The 19,840-nt window shown below is 43.1% G+C and overlaps 1 protein-coding gene across 1 annotated transcript in view; it reads right to left on the minus strand.

The window, feature by feature from the left end:
- Positions 1 to 19,840, minus strand: part of LOC119398130 (isovaleryl-CoA dehydrogenase, mitochondrial) — a 49,908-nt gene that overhangs the window by 3,965 nt on the left and 26,103 nt on the right. Inside the window, exons 8-11 of the mRNA XM_037665331.2 lie at positions 17,105 to 17,198; positions 16,034 to 16,115; positions 10,556 to 10,660; positions 6,887 to 6,959 (exon numbers count right to left, since the gene is read on the minus strand). Of these exons, the coding sequence (XP_037521259.1) occupies positions 6,887 to 6,959; positions 10,556 to 10,660; positions 16,034 to 16,115; positions 17,105 to 17,198 (354 nt within the window). The remainder of the gene's footprint in view (positions 1 to 6,886; positions 6,960 to 10,555; positions 10,661 to 16,033; positions 16,116 to 17,104; positions 17,199 to 19,840) is intronic.

Below are 19,840 nucleotides of genomic sequence, written 5' to 3' on the forward strand. Positions count from 1 at the left end.
GATGTGGAGCTCACTCAGACTTACTCATGAAATATATTTTACCCTTAGAGCTCACTCGGACTCAGACTCACCAAAATTTTCCTCAACTGGACTCACTCGAACTCAGACTCACTAAAATTTGTCTCAACCGGACTCACTCGGGCTCAAGCTCACCAAAATATTACTCACCCGAACTCACTCAGATTCAGACTCATGGCTCGATCTGAGTCTCAGTGAGTCGACTCATGAGTGAGTTTGCCGACCTATGAGTACGGCTGTGATAAAAGGAATATAAAAATAATTATGCTTAAATGTATTTTAGCACATGTCCCATTTCTCTTTCAGCACACTTCTCCATGAATGAGAACTGTAATTTCATTCAATGTTAAGGCATATAGGTCAAATACACCTAAACAATGAATGAAATTACCGTGTTACATAGGATGAACATAAATGCAGCTGTATGCACTCCATGTAATTGTGTAATATTTAATCCGAAAATGACTGTATACTAGATTCCACATAAAAAATTTTAAAACTTACAACACCTGTATTGCTGGCTGTTTATACAAAGAAAACAATGACGTATTATTTGCTTGTTAGTGAATCAAATTCAACAGAAACCTCCCTATTATCCCACTATGCAAGCTTTCCATCCAGTTTCCTGTGCTTAAAGTGGCCCTAAAATTCCTTTCTAAGCAATCAGAGAATCATCTTACAATTAAACCAGATAACCCCATGAATCTCCTGCCGCAAACATTTTTTGACTTCTTGAATCACAGGAGGAGTTACAGGTAGTAATCAAACACACGATGTGGTGTTTCTTTTCTCTCCTTTCATCTTCATAAGCATACTAGAAGCTGCACAAGGGGACAGGGCTCTGCCCTGCCCCCTTGTGCATATATATATATATATATATATATATATATATATATATATATATATATATATATATATTTCATTTTTGAATATTACACTGCTCACTCTCTAGAAAAGCCTCAGGCTGTCACAAACTTGGAAGCACATCAACTACAGGTACAGTACCAATCGGAGCCCGTGTTCTCAGCCAATGAGTGGACTCAAAGCTCGTCGCAGCATGCAGCAGCACTCTGTGGCCACTGTGGTACCTACACTACACACCGAAGCACCGGCATGCAACTGTGACGCATATAGCACAGCGGTAATTACTTGCACGACAGGGTTGGAACAGGATCCACATAAGGCATTTAGGAGGGGTGTGCGAATATTCAAACATTCGAACATTTTTCTAATAGTGTTTGCTATTCGATACTATTCGCACCGGAATTTCACTATTCGAACTTGTGGAAGATAAATACAGTCAACGTCCGATTTTTCGGACTCTCTAGGCAATGCAAAATCGTCAGAAAAATCTGGCAACGAGAAAAAACAAATTCATGCTTTTTTATACTGCTGAAGCGGTCAAATCGCCACAGCCACATCCGAAATAGCTTTAATGCCTCCCAGTACACTTATGAGGCATTTTGGGGCGTGCCCAGGCTCTCGTGAATACATTCAGTACCTGCCGTGAACTCTGCTTAACTACGTGACAAACGCCAATTGCAAATTTGCATCTCGTGATGAGCGGCGCTGATACCAGCAAAGCACGGAATAGATTACGGCTCTCTCACATTGAGCGTTCGGAAACGATGATGCGGAACACAAAGACTGTGGTGGAAGAGCGAACGACTGCGCACACGCATCGCCGAATCTCCACCTATATGCAGCATTTGCTGCCATGTCAAGGCGATCGTTCCTAGTTGTGTGCAGCACATCACTAACCAAGCTGACGCAGTGTCACTGCCGGGGCACTTACTGTACCGTACGCATGCGTTTGCCGTGAAGCGTTCGTTCTGATAAGCCTAGTTATGACATGCAACTCCGTTCCCAACGTTCGTTCTGATAGGCCTAGTTATGACATGCAATTCCGTTCCCAGCGTTCGTTCTGATAGGCCTAGTTATGACATGCAACTGCGTTCCCGACCGCACACGGGTGTGGCGCTGGCGAGCTGCTTTCATTAGGGTGCCTCGATGCTCCTTCTCCCCCACCGCTCCTTAAAATGGCGGGGGAGGAGGACCATCGAGGACCAGCTTTCATTCATGAAGGCAGCGCGTCTGTGCGGCGCACTTAGCAGTCTCGCACAAAGAGGCAGCATGAACGGCGGCGCGGTGTGCTTCGGTTACACGAATACTACTGCGCTAGGCCACATGCACTAATGAGCAGTCAGCTGAAGATGCTTCTCATAAGGGTTGGGCGCGTTTAACGCCTGCCGCCATCACGCCTCTGTGCATTTCCAGTGCTTATCCGTAAAGACATTGCCGCTTTGCGCTTTGTCAGTGGCCCCTTCAGATTTTCGGTATGCATCACCCCATCACAGTCTGGCATTGCGGCAAAGCTGTCTTTTGTACTCTGCTACGGTCGCAAACAGATTGATTCACGAAAGCGATGGTTCGAACCTACGAGATGATAAGACGCGGCAGAGGTGGAGGCTTTAATTAATGCCGTTTTGGGCCTGAAATTTGGGCAGAAAGTCCGAAAAATCAGATGCCGAAGAGTTTCAGCATCCGAAATTTCAGATGTCCTTACACATTGACGTCTATGGGGCAGATTAGGAACTCTGGTCTCTAAGGGAGCGCACCCTTGTCCGCCACATCAGTTGGGCCTCCACAGAAGTTGAAGGAGGAGGAGAGGTTGAGGAAATAGATAGCGCCTTTTCCTTTTGCATGTAAAGTGTTGTCGACACCGCATTCGTTGCAAGAAATCATGTAAATAAATACAATTTGGCCGCATTCTTGATAAGACAACTAGAGAACACCACCGTCCAGCGCTTTACCAACCTAGCCAAAAGAAACACTTTCATGTTGCTATCTCATAAGAATATGCTTCGGGATGGTCTGCAACTTTTTTTCTCCAATTTCACTTCGAAGTATTAAAAAAGATTCGACAAATATTCGACAACTATTCTAAAAATATTCGATTCGATTCACACTCACATTTTACTATTCGAATTCGCTTCGCACTCAAAATTTTGCTATTCGCACAGCTCTAATTTTTAGCACAATGATGAAAAGAAAGAACTCATAAGAAGGAGAAGACAGTGTAGAGTGAGCACTGACATCAAATGATTTATTTTGGAGTCGATGCCACAGCAGGTAGACACCAAACACGCACCAAACCATGCAGTGGCTATGACATTAACATAATGCCATAGGAAAAAAGTAGGCTCGTGCGAATATTCGAGCACTTCGAATATTCGAACGAATAATACAGTATTCGAATTCGCTTCGATTCAAATTTAAATTATTGAAAATTTCGAAGTATTTGAAATGAACGAATAGGTGTATATTAGTCCGCTTATAACCCCCCTGTAAAGGTGGTTTCACTGCAGTGCAGGGGTGTTATACCGTGAATACACCTTTCCAAAAAAAAATCCGCACGCTCCGCTTGTAACCTTTTGTAAAGGTGGTTTCACTGCAGTGAAGGGGTGCTATACCGTGAATACACCTTTCCAGAGAAAGCCCCACTTTAAAGGGGTGGTGCCATCAAATTTCGAGGCTATAACAAGCCTGTTGCGGGTTTCCTCCGTATGCAAGGACACTTCACACGAAGGGTCGGACACAGCAAACGTTTAGAATATATTTTAATTCGCTTCCAAAGCGTACCTAAATGCCCATTCTCCCGATGGAAACCCATCGCTAGCGCGCCAACTCTGACGTAGATCTGTAGGAAGGGCAACGAAAGTTGTAGTGACGTCACACCAGATCTGCTGTAGTGACGTGAGTGACCTCCGGACCTCCGCCACCTCCGCAACGTACGCACCGGCTGTGGTGAACTAGAATATATTCTAGTTCACTATAGTACCGGCAAAGCATCGATTGCTACATCACTCGCCGCGTTTCTAACGCTTCCTGGCTAAGTGCGTCACAGCCTTGTGTGGTCACGTGACCAAGCCTCCTACACTTCTACGTCACTGCCCAACCTCGGCGCCCAGAAACCGAAACCGAAAGCTGTCGACATCAAAAGGCGATATTAAATTATTTAGCGAGAATACATGAATCTTGCTGCGTGCATCATGCTTCCTGGAGCTATAGGAAACGCTTACAGCAAAGAACGCGCAAGCCACAAATTTGGTGGCACCACCCCTTTAAGGTTAAATGAACACATTACCGTCACATCGATTCATCATTTTTTAAGTTTAAAAACTTGTTATACCGGCTTATATGCTCCAAGTATAGTAAATTTTAAAACGTAACATATTTTTCAGGTTATCATTTGCATTATACCGAAAGCTAAATCCTGCTACTATTCAAAGTTGCTTCCACTTCCTTTGAACCAAAAAGAATGACATTTGCACATGCCTTGTTACAATTAAAAAAAAAACGTTGTGCAGGTTGGTTGGGTCATGACAGATATGCTCATTTTTCTTTATAATATGTGATATATACTATTCGAATTCGATTCGAAATTATCCGACCAATATCACTATTCGCTTCGAACCTAAAATTTACTATTCGCACAAGCCTAGAAAAAAGTTATACACACTATTAAAGAGGTAGATTTGTTGCTTATACAGCCTGTGCCCTTCTAATAATGTGATAAGCTTCCACTTCACCCCGTCCCAACATGTCTACACTTCTGCCTTGAATTTCATCTCACAAAGCTGCAGTCCACAGATGCAATCTTTGCAATGAGCAGGTAAATGCACATTACCTTCATGTTTCAAGGGCATTTCATACTGCCAGGCACAGTCATTACATCTCCAAGTCTGACCTACATATGTCTTCCCACACGACAGTGGAATGGCATAAATGATGCCAACAGTGCAACTCATGTACTGTTTTGTGTGCTTCTTTTTGAATTCGTGCTTTCTTTTTTAAAATTTTTTTTCTTGGCATAAATGTGTGCACCGGCCAGCCAGATTTTACAGGGATGGAAAGGACAACTGATAAGCCATGTTTACTTTTGACCTTAAGGATGCGCGAAAACCTGTCAATGTATGACAACACTCCAGATTTCCACCCAGATGTAGGACAATGAATGGCAATCGCATTGCCTCCATGCTCGAACAACCTGTCTCAATGGCCTTCAACGGCAGACAAACAACTTTAGGTCATGCCGAAACATCAAAACCAAGAAAGGTCAAAGACAATTATCACCGCGAAAAGCAGAAAATATACTACATCGTCACTGCAGCTGCCATGACGTTAAGCTCAGGGTGCGACCATTAGGCCAGGTTAAAAAAATTTTTAAATTTTGGCGACCAAATTCAGGGGTATGATCATTACACGAGTGCAGCCATTATGTGAGCAAATATGGTACTGTCTGCTCTGAAATTTGGAACTTACAAAAAGAAAAAAAAAGAAAATCAACTAAACAGCTGCTTGCAAGACAAATGTCACTTGCGAAACTTTCATGTATAGGTCAAGTATTCAATGCTCCAACCAGTTTGCATAAGGCAACGTTATCAAATCCCGAACATGCCTCTGTGTGGTACAAGAACCGTAGCGCTATATTCACGTCTCTGATGCCAAATGTCAAGTTTCATACTCTTGCCAGCTGTACTGACAGTAAATCTAAAACTTATCTTACATTTACAGTAGAACCCCGCTGATACATTTTTGAAGGGACCGTAGGAAATAAACGTAAGAGACGAGGTACGTAAGAGCCGAAAAACAGGAAAAACGGCAAAATATTTAGTGGTACAGCATTTTATTTCAATTCTTACGAGCAGCACGAAAATTAACGCGCTCAGCCGCGATCTAGTCGATGGATAGAAACGCGGAGCTTAGGACGGCCTCATCCACAGAAATGTAATCAACGTATGTGATTTTTTTAACACCAACAGCTGTAGGCATGAAAGAACTAAGCACACGCAATCACGACCGGCGCGGCGAGTCCGACCGCGAACCGCTTGCACGACCATGCGAGCTCCAACCAGCTCGAACTCCTCCCGTTCTCCGACAAATAACGATGATGATGAGTCTACGCCAACGCGATGGCAGAAGTGAATGCCAATCTCGAAGGCCTTGCTTTCGCAAGCAATTACGTCATACACGCCATGTTTGTGCAATACAAATCTCAAAGGCTATGCTTATGTCAATAGTAAATGCCAATCTCGAAGGCCTTGCTTTCGCGAGCAGTTACGTCATAGACGCCATCTTTGCAATTTGAATCTCGAAGGCCATGCTTTTGTTTGCATCAATTGAAAGATTCTGTTGCTTGCGCCTCTCATGCGGCTAATATTACGGTCAAACGAGGCCAAGCTGCGTGAAAATGCACCATGGCCGCTCTCTTTGGTAGTCACTCGGTCGGCTCCGAGCGCACTTCGCGACGTATCATACGGGAACGGTACGACAGTTACGACGTAACAGCGGGGTTCCCAATACATTGTATCCTATGGGAGCTATGCCCGGACCGGCGGAAAACGACGTAACAGCCGGGAAAACGCAGCAGTGAGGAACGTAACAGCGGGGTTCTACTGTAATTTTTTTTTACAACCTGGAGATTGTGTATAAAATACCCAGGTGGACAGGCCAGCATCTTCTCTTCAACAGCATCCTAATACCACAAGTTCTTAGCGCTGCATTTTTCATGAACACAATGTGACCATAAAATAATATGAGAATTCATAAAATAAAGAAATATTAATATGATTAAAACACGAACTTATGGTTAGTAATTCAGCAAAAGAATCTTGAACAGACTGTTTTTAGAACACCCCAATTATAACATCAACAAAATCAAATTACCAACAAGCTACACACAGGCTGCTATTACAGTGCTGTGGTGTTTATACTTTTCTGCAAGCAGACACACTTCCCCAATCGTCGAAATAATGTTGAGCACTCATTGAGAATGCTCCACTCAGAATAAGACAAACAAACTCACCTAAGCACTGAATAGCATCTAGAGCCACTTGAGTTGCTTTTTCTGCACAGTATAGGATGACCCCTGCACAATCCTGCACATATTTTCAAAAGATGTTGCACTTCAATGGCTCAGGTTCACCAAAGACGTGGCGTACTAGTAGTATAAGCGATGAACAGGGAATAAGATTTTGTTTATGGGTAGCTTACCACACTGAGTTGATACAAATACAGTTGCCAATTGACAATTCAGGCTAGAAGTGTGAAAAATCGAGGCCTAAAATAACAATCACTACAAAATATGTCACATTATTCTACAAGTGGCTGGAGAATAAAAACAGGTGTGACACATTCTCAAGTTGTCACTTTCAGGGGTAACAAATTCTGCGTAACCAGTGCAAGATTCATCGGTATCTATATGAGCGAAGGCATTTCTGGTGCAGTGCCAAGCACACTGCCTTATCTTATCAAATTGCTGGAAATACCGCCACTCGTCGACGCGTCTGCTGAAAGTCATCCTAAATACCAAGGTACTTTCGAAAGTGATTGCCTGGGAACATGGGCCAAGTTCTTGCTGTGTGCACGTGCACTTGCTTACAGCCTAAACAGTCCATGGCTGCAGTTTTGCAGAGATGCATTTTCTTATGCTATCTCTTTTCCTGCTTTTCGAGCTTTGTCCATAGAGCAACACTCTGCCAACACTGTCGATGGATCAGTCAGCCATGAACAGTGGATAATAAAAAGTGAAAGGCATCACAACAAAATTGCAGCCAACATCTTGACCTTTGCCACGCTGTTAACACTAATAATGTACAGTAAACCCTCGTTACAACGAAGTCGATTTATTCGAATTATCGCTTTTATCGAAGTGTCACGTAGTCCCGACCCAAATGCGTGTATTTTAGACCGCATTACTGGAAGCATGTCGATAGCTTGCTCTGCTTAATGCGAAGTAACAAGTTGCGGATGCGTATTCACGGCGGCGCTAAGAGCGGGCGAGCGACCGCCCAGGCCGCCGAAGTGCCTGCGCGCTTTTTTCGTCCACGACCCGCGCCAAGCGGCCTTTTCTGCGCTGAGCGAGCAATGTTCGCGCTAGCGTTGCCGGGCTAAAGCGCGGCAGTGCAGACAGCGTGAGAGTCACCGCAGCGCCGATTCTTCGCCGCGTGAGAGTCTCCGCGGCGCGGATCTTATCCTCCTCCTCCGCGCCCTACTCCGGTACGGAGGCGACCGCCGGAGGCACTCGCTCTTTGTAAACATGCTGGCTGCTCCACGTGACCAGTACAGAGCCAATGCCTTGGCGTGCTCCCTTGGTTTTTTCCATCCGTGTTTGGAACGCACTCGTGCACGTGTGTTGTGCGAGGTTTGTGTGAACCCGTGGCGTTGTGTGTATGCATCGTGTGTGCTTTTAGTGACCGTCAAGTGAAAATGACACCGCCGGTGCCCGCACGGAAGTGTCTGACATTGGAGCAGAAGTTCAGCTGAATATGTGAGGTGGAAAAGGAGGCCGGCAGAAGTCTGAAATCGCAAGACAATTCGGAATACCGCCGTCAACATTATCAAACTGTTCTGAAGAATAAGGATGCCGTACTGGACGGCTTCGAGAAGAGTTTCTCAGCCAAACGAAAGCGCAACCGTGATTTTATGTATCCTGAAGTGGAAAGAGCGCTTCTCGAATGGCTGAAAAACGCTAGAAGTGCAAACCTTCCTGTAAATGGGCCTGCATTGACCGCAAAAGCCGAAGCCCTAGCCACCCAAATGGGCAAGCAAGATTTTAAGTGCAGCAACGGCTGGCTTGAACGTTTCAAGAGACGGCACGGCGTGACTTCAATATCGATCGTTGGTGAGAGTGCAGCCGTGGACCGCGACGTCGTGGACGGATGGTGCAAGCATCGGCTGAGCGCCCCACTTCAGCAGTATGAAGACAGAGACATTTACAACTTGGACGAGGCGGCATTCTTTTACAAAATATTGCCAAAGCGCACGTACACTACACGGGACGGAACCTCATCAGGATGCAAGCAAAGCAAAGAACGCGTTACAGTGCTGTTCGGTGCTAACGCGACGGGGGAGGACAAGCTTCCTTTGCTGATACTAGGGAAGGCGGCAAAGCCCCGGTGCTTCCGCAACGCAACGATACCCAAAGATTGCATATACAGAAGCAACAGACGAGCTTGGATGACCGCAGCCGTTTTCGAAGAGTATGTGCGCCTGCGCGATCGAAAGTTTAGGGCAAAGCAAAGGCGTGTGCTTCTTGTTATCGACAATTGCCCTAGCCATGGCAAGATTGAAAATCTGCAAGCGATCACTTTTGGAATTTCTACCAGCAAATACGACCGCGATATTGCAGCCCATGGACCAAGGCATTATTGAGACAACACGAAAGTTATACCGGAAGAGGTCTTTACAACGGATGCTCGTTGCGTACGATGCCAACAAGGGATACAGCATCGACTTACTTGGAGCAGTGCATTTACTATGCCATTCATGGAAAGAACTGGCACCTGCAAAGATTGCAGACTGCTTTGCACATGCCGGATTTTCCCGGTCGCATGCAAAAGACACTAATGACGACTGCGAGGACTGCGACGATCTCTACGAAGCTGTGAACAGCATCGTTGGCGGAGATCTGGAAGGCAACTTTGAATCATTTGCGATGGCTGACGCAGATGTACCCGTCGTTGCCCCAGCTACGGATGCCGAAATAGTCGACTTGCTTGGAGGCCCTGATGAGGAAGAAGAGCCGCTAGACGAACAGCCTCGCGAAATACCAACAGTGGCACAAACGCAGGAGATCCTCCGTCTGTTGCGAAATAGAGTGGAGTGCGCGGGCGGTGACCACGACCTCATAATTTGCCTGAACAAACTGGAGCGGGCACTCCTCGCGCCCAGCCGAAGCACCCGACAAAGCCAGCTGACTGACTTTTTTGTGCGTGAATAAAGGTTTGTTTCAATGAATACCACTTCTGCGAAGTTGTCATGGCTAATTTAGCTGTACTTGCTGAGCTTTTATGGGGCAGTCGCGTATATCGAATTACCGCTTATATCGAATCTTTTTGCCGTCCTGTTGACTTCGTTATAACGAGGGTTTACTGTAGTCAACATATGCACTGCAATTTCATCCCTGCGATACATTAATGTCAACTATGCTGCAATTTATGAATGACCACACACTTCTTAGCAACAGTCATTGTCTGCTACTTCCCTCCCAGCCCTTGTCAAGCACAAAATGTTGTCACATGAAACTGTGTAAACAAGCTTGTCTCATTGCTTAACATGTAGATCAACACTCAAAGTGCAGAACGAGGCTAGAAGGACAAACCACACAAGTGCAGCATTTACGATTTATTGGCTTGACTTGGCTTGTTCTGAGCTTTAGTCGCAGTCAGTTGCTAATAGGCTGATTAGTTGGCAGCTTCAATATTCAAGAGGTGCTGGCAAAGGATCGAAACTAAAATGTTGTTATTTCTGTTCAACTCCATGGACATTGTGGATACAATGCAGATGCAATGTGGAAACACAAGATGTAAATTATTCACACAGCATACTTTGGGCATAGCACTAGCACAACTATATTCCCTGCCATTGTATTACAAATTAAAGCTGAACGTTGGTAAGATTCCCCAAGAATGCAAACATTCCAATGATACAGCTGTGTGCTCAGAAAATGCACCACAACCACTGGCCACCTCACCTTGGAAAGGACATGGCCCTGGTCCACAGCTCTGGCTGTACTGTACAGGTATGAGCGGCAGGCATTCAGTGTTGTGTACATGTCAGCTATCTTGCCTTGCAGGAGCTGGAATATGAATTAAAATGAAATTAAGAACATTTAGGTTAATGTCCTAAAATGTCACAGTTGCTTTTGAGCATGGTGAAGTTAAGTGGTCTAAATAATTCTGATCTTGTAGGGTTCTTTAATGTACACCTACATATACACATATCAGTGTTTTTGCATTTTGCTGCCATCGAAATGCAGCCTCCATGGCTGAGAATCAAACCCTTGACCACGAGCTAAGCAGAAGAGCAACAAAATTCTTGTACTCAAATTCTTGCGTTAAAATTCTTGTGTGCCGGTCACATCATATGAAACGGAGTATGCGCCCCAACCCACTAAAATTCTACTCAGCTGAGCTCACTCCTACTCAAATTAACCAAAATTTTACTCAGGTGATCTGACTAGGGCTCTGGGTCAGTCTGAGCAAGTTGGCTTTTAGGCAAGTGTATGCGGTAAAATTTCCCAAGTTCCCCACTAAAATTTCCCAAGTTCTCCAACCCAAGTTTTCCAATTATGTGACTTTGTTTACTTATGTGAACATTACATGAAAAAAGAAATACTATTTCATGGGAATGCATGTTACATTGACAAAAATAAGGACTGTATGCAATACAGTTTTATAGCATATAATTGATCATTCTGCAAAAACCTCCAACTCCATCAAATTGAACAAGTCACCTGGACCTGCATAAATTTTTGCCTAATTTTTTTTCTGATATTTTCACAACAGAAAGGTTGTTATAATTGATCAATCAGAGATGTTTATTTATTTGCATGAAAACATGTGGAAATGGACTTGATATAAAAGTCATGAACACGGCTTGTAAATGTTCGAAGGCCTGACAACAGGCAAGGCAACTGCTACTAACTAGATTACTAACTGCTTGTCCCATGTGTTACAACCATGTCACTAACTGCAGTTGGTAATGGTAGCCTTTGTAACAGTGACTATCAATAAATGGTAGTAACTACAGTAGACTCTCTATAACTCGAACTCAAAGGGGCCTCAGGATTTTCTTTCAATTATCAGAAGTTTTTATAAATATGACAAGGGCAACGTGCCAACTAACAATGATATGTTTGTTTCTCAGGGCCGCAGCAACATCACAGAGAGCTCTGCATGATTGCCAGCAAAGTTTTTAAACACTAGCGATCATAGTGGTTTATTATACAACAAGTGCACGCGTGTGTAATGAAGGGAAGAGCTGTGTTGTGTCCCGTGACAGCTGGCAGCCCCTTCCCAAGTCACTTCAAAACGTGTTCGGTACACGATAGATCAAGGCCAGACCGCCTCGTTTTTTTTTTTATCCTCAGACGGTAAACAATTGGTGCACGTGGTTTCGCTAGTTTGGCCATTTTGTAGGCAGGCAATTGGCTTTGTTTGCATCTGTTTGTTACATAAAAACGCGAATGCTGAGCTAGAAGCAACAAAGGCAGTAGATATTTCTAGGCATTGACAAGCAAAAATTTTGAATTAACCGAATATGTACAGAGTCGTCCACATTTAAGCTGAACACCTCATTAGTATTCAAGACCTCATTGGAGCTGTTGTTTAATACATAATTCGGAAAATCATTACTGTGTTTGTCGACACCGTGATTAGACGTTCTCTAACGGGCATTGCACTCGTGAAGTATAAGAAACGTTCTAGTTTTACCGGTTTGAATACTAATGAGGTGTTCAGCTTAGATGTGGTTGACCCTGTACAGCGGGGCAGTTCGAATTAAACGGTATTAAAATGCATTGAAAACATAGCGGGCCAACCAAAAATTAAAGATTTGTTTGAATTAACCCAAAGTTTGAATTATTAGAGTTTAAATTAACGAGAGCCTACTGTGTAACTAATGGTGCTCCTCTACCAGTTCAGAGACCTTGGAAGCATTATGAATGTCCTTTGACGTCATTATCAAAGTCAGCTTGTGTAAGCCTTTGGGTCACAGCTGCTTCAGTTCTAAGAGCTCTGTACAGAAAAAAATAACAATGAAATGCAGCACAAAATTACCTGTTCATTCTCCAGTGCATTCATTACTTAATGGCACATGATTATTATATACAAAGGACATCAAGGGGCAAGCAACTTGCCTATAGACTATACAGAAATATAACCGGGGGGGGGGACAACATATCACAAACGCAATGAACAGGCTACTATGCGAAATACCTTTAGTTCCCTCAAACATACACGTAAACAGAGCTTCGGGCGACAGATTTTGCGTCAATGTATATACATGTATTTTCAAGAATAACTAAAGTGGAGGCCGTAGATTTCTTTAACTTAATGTATCCACACATGTACACAACGTGGCCCATAAAGTATTATTCCAAAACAATGGAAGAAGCTACAAGTCAATTTTTGTTGCACATGAAGCGCTATCATCCAGCACAATGCATCTCTGCCAAGATGAGATAGCAGCCATTACTAATTTACCTAGACTGCACCAGCGGTACTAAAAAGCAAATAAAAATTTGGTAACTGCCTGTAAGACCCACTATACCTGCCATTACTAACTTTTTGCTTGCTTCCTACTAATTTCTGTTACTAAGCTTTCTACTAATTTTTATATTTAAAGGAGTACTGACACGAATATTTTCAGTTGTCGTTTTTTTGCGTCAAATGAAAGTTCAAGCCTTCAAGAGCCTAGAAAAGGTAGTGCTAAGCGCGAGTTCGCCCTGAAAAAGTAATTACAGTACGTTTTTAAAAGCTAGTTTCGGTTCCTACTGTGCCCTGACGTCACAACATGGTATGAGCTTCTCGTCACGTGCTCGCACAATATACAGTGACGTTTCCACGGCCGCTCCGCAACGTGGCTCCGTTGGTTACGCACAAGCGGCCATTTTGGAAGTTTTGATGACGCACAAGCGGCCATCTTGGAAGTTTTGGTACCTAACGTCACCACAACTAGCCAGACTACTGCGTGAAGTCACCAGAATTTGTACTGTAGCCTGACGTCAAGCTAGTGTCGATGACAGTAGGTGCGCCATGGAAAAATTGACTTTAATATCAAATTAAAATACCTTATCAGCATTTTCTGAGCTTCACACTTACTCAGAGCCGTCTCTGCATAAAGGAGATATGTATGGCACAGTAAACTCGCCTTCGAAAAAAGGTGTCAGTACCCCTTTAAGAGTGTACTGCTGAATATCTTGGCCTTACTACATGGGTAGCCACATTTTGTACATTTCAACATGAAGTTGAATAAATTGCTGCTGAAATATATTAGAACACCTGCGTCATTGCCAATTACAACAATTAAAACATGGTGAAAACAGATCCATGCATCAGAATTCACACGAATGCTGAAGAGCAAACTCTTCTGTCACTACCTACAGTCACCATCATGTGATGGCAATGGCAATGATGCTGACCAGGCTGGCCTTTGACAGTAGGCTGTTGTGAGCATGGTTTTGGTTTTTGTTTTGTATATCTGATTGGACCACCTAAGCAATCTTAGGACAACTTTTCATGGAAAAAAAAAAGAAAAGATTTTGTGTTGACATTGACAGCTACTGTGAGCAACCACTGTCACAATAAAACATTTATTCGGTAGGTTGAAAATAGGTTTTTAACATGAGGTGACATGAGATTGAAGCATTCACTGTACCCAAAAGCCACCAAGACAAGTTCTGATGCTATTGGAATCACTACTGAGATTACCATTGGTGTCAGGGTGGTGTGAGATGACCAGCCAAGTTTTAGAGATCTCGCAAAGGCTCATTTAATTAAAGGGACACTAAAGGCAAATATTAAGTCGACGTTGATTGTTGAAATAGCGGTCCAGAAACCTCGTAGTGCTGCTTTTGTGCCAAGGAAGTGCTTATTTTGAAATAAAATCACGTTTTTAGTGGTCCGCATCGCGTTAGCGCGCTTCAAATCTCCCGCCTGAAAATACGACTTTCATACGTCACTGCTGCCGTGCCCAATGTTGCCCGCTTTTACTGCGCGGCCGCCGACACTAGTAGCAGCCGAGCGGAAGTAGCGGGACCCACAGTAGCAACAACGGCGCTGCGGCAAAGACTTGCTCGGATGGGCACATTCAAAGCCTTCACCAATTTGCGGTTGGTCTCGTAATCCTCAGTACGAAAGGGCAGCGAGCACACACGTAGAGGTTTTGACTGTTTAGCACACTGGCACAATGGCATGACACTAAGCCACTTCGAGCGTAAGGGTTCATTCAGCGGCACCCAGTGAAAAGACACACCGGTTTCCTTGCTGCAGCACTGGCGTTGTGCACCATTCGGGCATCCGGCAATATCACACGCATGCGGCATTTTGTCGAACTTTCTGTCAGAGCGACTTTCACGAGCGTGCAAAACACGCACAGCAGTACGCGATCCCGAAACTACCACTGAGACGTGCGAGGCGCAGTTCGGCGAAAACGGAACCTTTGAACCACGCGCGCCGTTCCCCATATGGCAACGCCACGGAGGTTCTTTTTTCTATGAATCAAGCGGAAACGAACAAACAGCATTTTATTACGTCTTTTGATGCTCGGAATGTTCTTTTTTTACTGCTGCTAGTTTGATTACCAGTGATTTATTGTAGGCCGACTTCCATACGTCATCGGGATCACTTCGAAAATGTCCCACTCGTGGCGCTCATCATGTGATACATTTAGCTCAATTTCTCGGTAAGTAGGGCACTGCTGTTGATAATATTGCCGTTTTAGAAGTTGTCATACATTGGGCTTTCACTCTGACATAAATTGTTATTTGCCTTTAGTGTCCCTTTAAGGATCAAAATAACGGAAGTGCAGTTTCATATAAATGTATGGGTGTTGGCTAGGACCTTTGGTCAAGATCGAATTAACTGGAGTTGAATCAACAGATGAGTACTGTACATGAAGAGTTAAAATGGCAAAAAAAGAAACACAGTAGGCCAAAATCTCTTAAAAGGGATTTGCTGTTCCAGTGGAACAATTCTCTAATACTATTGGTTACATACTCGAATTCTGCATCCCTACTCATCTCTCAGTAAACGAAACTCCTGTTTAATGGCACATATTTTCCTGGTCCCTTCAGGTTCTGTTTACCGAGAATATACTGTAGTAAGAAAACCACCACGACCTCTAAGAAAAAAAAGTAACTTTTCCAGGACAATTTTACTTCACTTTTTTTTTTCACATTGCAAATTTATCTTGCTGTCTCTTCAAATAGAGGTTCCAGTGCTCTTCACTGCTTCTGCTGCCTTTCCTAATTGTGTTGTGCATTGCCCTGAGTATAAACCTAGAAGCTCTGTTAACTTCCAACTTTATTTCCCTCCAGTGTCATAAGTACATCTAGATGGCATCAATGATACATAAATCTGCCAGTACGGACACACAACTAAGCTATTAATACGATGACCATGTCTCATTTTGTAGTGTACCAATATAGCAGTATGGATGTATAACCCACCTGGAATGTCCCAATTGGCTGGCCAAATTGCTTGCGGGTGTGGACATAGTCGAAGGCAACATCGCAACAGGCCTGCATTATGCTGGTGCCAGAAAGAAATAAACACTCTAATAAGTGCTAATAGTGGGACACATTTTCAGTATCACACTTTCAAGGAAACCACTCATTTTGTGTGTGCTAACAACCAATCAGCAGAAAAGGATGCGATTGTGATGAAATGAACTCGTGGGGCAGGCACAATTCCCATCAGCATTTGTTTCACATGACATAGCAGTCAAATGCATGGATAAAAGATGAGCAACAACACTGTTGGAATACAATAGACGCCTAGCACTATGGCCGGTAACACATTAGACATCATATCAAGCGATAAAATATCATCAAATACAACCCTCACTTTGGATAGGCTATCCATAACGAAAAAAAAAATATACACAGATATTCTATGTATAATGACCAAAACAAAGAACAGGAAATTGAGGGGCTCAATTTATGTTTGCTATGGACAAAGATGCCTTCTTGCATTTTATACACACGTGCAGAAGATTACCTCGCAAGATCAACAGGACAAGGCAACACCTAATCCATACATTTTCTTTTCAATGCGTCACCTTTTGATGCCTTTATTTAAATTCTAAATGATTCTTACTATAACCAGTCCAAAGTAAGAAAAGTGTCTCAAAGGGGAAATAATCTGTGCCCGTTATCGACAACAAACCTGGCATCATAAAAGAAAGTATAAGGCATGCAAACACGGACACAAGAGAAGAGAACAAGACAACACAAATGCCAGACAAAGTGCCAGACGAAAATCTGGCACTTTGACCCTAACTTCCAAACAACCTCAAGTCAGAACAAGAAGATAAGAAAGTGTTTGAAAGAAAGCCGAATGAAAATTTAAAATGGTGAACTACTGGCCGTTAGTTCTGCCTGAAGCAAGAGACTTTCTACTTTTCATGCTTCAGTCTAGGAAATCTAACCCCATTATTCAAAGCAGGCCAGCTATATCCCACCCAGGTCAACATATCTCTGGAAAACAGCTGTACATTACCATGTCAAAGTGTGGCTCACCCAATTGGTCCAGCAGCCAGAACCAAGCGCTCAAAATCCAGGCCACTCATTAGGACATACATGCCCTTGTTCAGCTCTCCAACCAGGTTCTTAGCTGAGCAGACAAAAGGGAGAAAGAAGACATCACATAAATGATATCAATCACTGAGTGAAACTTGTAAAGGTGCCTAAAAGTGAGTGCATGTGAGCAGGAGCTGTGGAGCTAAGCATTACGTCAAATTACCACTGGTACTGAAAAAAAAAAAAAGTTTCAGTATATATCAATTATTCAATATACAAGCATTACCACAATCATTAAGCCTTCCAAAGTTAGTGGCCACATTTAAGAAAACCGGTAGCAGTTTTATTTCACACTGGGTTAAACAAAACTCACTTCATGGCGCACCTGCTTTTCAGATGTTATACGAATTTCATATTTCTGCCACATAATGACATTTGGCAGGGCAGCAGTGTAAGCTCTTATGACAAGGCATCAACGTTTGTACCATGACAAAATGCAGCATGGCAGTGTATTACAAAATTTGTTCTGTATAGCCAGCCACATTAAGGATTTAAAGGGATTGTCTACTGTCCTTCATCGCTTTTCTGTTTTGCATCGCAATAGAAAGCATACCATCTGAAGTGTCCAACCTTGCAGCAGTTTCTCTAGAAAGTGAGTAGAAATTTTTAAAGAGAATTTTTTTATCTGCATGTGGTCTTCTTCAATTGGTGTGAAAATGCCCACAACGCTGGCTGGTGGATGCTATGACGATTGTATTGCCGGTGAATGTCAAAAACTGGAACCACATGCAGTTTTTGCAGGCTTCATTAGGTTTTGTTTAATAATACAACAAATAAAGCAGTGGTCGTTTAAAGCACGGAAACTGTCAAATGAAGTATTATTACCACAGTCCCTCCAGCTTTGTTTAGTTAGCCTGAAATACCACCGCAGTCGAACGGAAAACGTGGTCCGTTCCAGCAACACTGGCACGCCGGCGTTGTGAAACGAACTGTAGTGGTTCCACTCATGCCAAACGTGCAACTAAAACAAACACCAGACGTGCTTCACAGAAGAACAGAAGGTCCCTGCTGTTTTTCAGTTATGTTTAGGTGTTCTGTGTTGCATGTGCGACATGACAGCCAACATGAATGCCTTGGTGAAGCAGAACCTGAAGGCAAAATCTTCTTCAATGTAGAACCTCGGTGAATACTGGTACGCACTTTACACATGAGGACTCACGGGCACGGTTCGAAAATTCTCCGAAGTCAGTCGCGCTGCTCTACACCCAAGACGTCGTTTTTATTTTCTTTTCCTTATGAGTGGCGCCGGACGGCATGCTCGCATTTCTCTGCCGTAGGTAGGCAGGCGAATGTGTCGCCGGCAGTGCCACTGGGTGCCTCTTTGAACGCGTGCGAAAAAAAGCAAAAATTACTCTCTGACGCAAAGGAAAGCTGCCAAAAGTGCTTAAATACAATTTTAAGTTATACATATTTGTTTTCAACAAAATAAGTCTACCTGCAAGAGTTTTTTGTTCCTACCACTAGACTGAACCACATCGCTGTTGGGTGATGCTAGCGGTAATACTTTAATGACTTTCAGAGCCAAACTAAAAATATAATTTTTTATTGGACAAAAGCATGCTGATCACTGCCGATGAGGAGAAGAATCTTCTCATTTTCACCACAATAAAAAACTTTTTTCTGGGCGGTAGACAGTCCCTTTAAAATATTCTTGTCATTCCGTTTCACAAAGCATGATAGGCTGCAATACAAACTGCAGTGTAACACAGTACAGTTGAATCCTGTTACAATGGACTGTGATAATCCAGCAAGAAAGATCCATTTATATATGATATCCATTCTATCCTAAGTTATGCTGATAGTCTATGGTGAAAAGGTTAAACTTCGCATATAGTACCACCCTGGAGTGTTTCGTTGTTGAACATGGAGGCAATTGCAAAAACAATGAAAGGCAGAAAGTAAAAATATACTAAATATTTAAAAGTTAGGCAATAAGAGTACAAACACTAGCAGAATGGTGCACTGAATTCTGTTTTCTGGATGCGGGCTATTTCTGGTTTTCCAGCACTGTATTTTCTTGGTGGGGGAAAAAGAACTTAAATGAAGTGATATTTAAACCACTGCAGCACGCCCACCTCCACACCAACCATCTGGCACAAGCGCAACACCACCAGTAATGCCACAAACATTGCTTAGTATTTGTTTTTCACGCAAAGCAATGTTCAATAGGACAAAATGATTTAGTGTTATCTTTCAAGACAAGCAGCAACAACCACTGTCAAAGCTCTAGCACGAGAGAGTTGTGACGCGGGGAGAGCAACTAAGAGCTTATGTCTGGCGATTGTGATGCCTTACATGTGAGACTGGTCGACCATGAAGCAAGAATTTCACATTATGATCTAAAAGCCTTTCTTTCCTTATTCAACTGCTTTGCTACTAAATTCATCAACTACACTTTACCACCAATGGTCACAAACAGGGCCAAGACATAGCCTGGTAGACATATATGGAAGAAACTCTTGGTTTACATATTCAAAAATACTATACCTATATTTATGCAAACCGATCTGATTTCCACCAGATATATGGAGAATGGGTGGACTGAACTGGAGAGCAAAACTTTAAAAAAATTTATTATGGGACTTTACATACCAAAATTGTTTAATAAGCAAGCCACATTATGGGACTCCAGTTTTCACCACCCGGCATTCTTCAATGCACATCTACACCTAAATA

The sequence above is a fragment of the Rhipicephalus sanguineus genome, chromosome 1 (genome assembly GCF_013339695.2).
Source record: "Rhipicephalus sanguineus isolate Rsan-2018 chromosome 1, BIME_Rsan_1.4, whole genome shotgun sequence".
Classification (NCBI taxonomy): domain Eukaryota; kingdom Metazoa; phylum Arthropoda; class Arachnida; order Ixodida; family Ixodidae; genus Rhipicephalus; species Rhipicephalus sanguineus.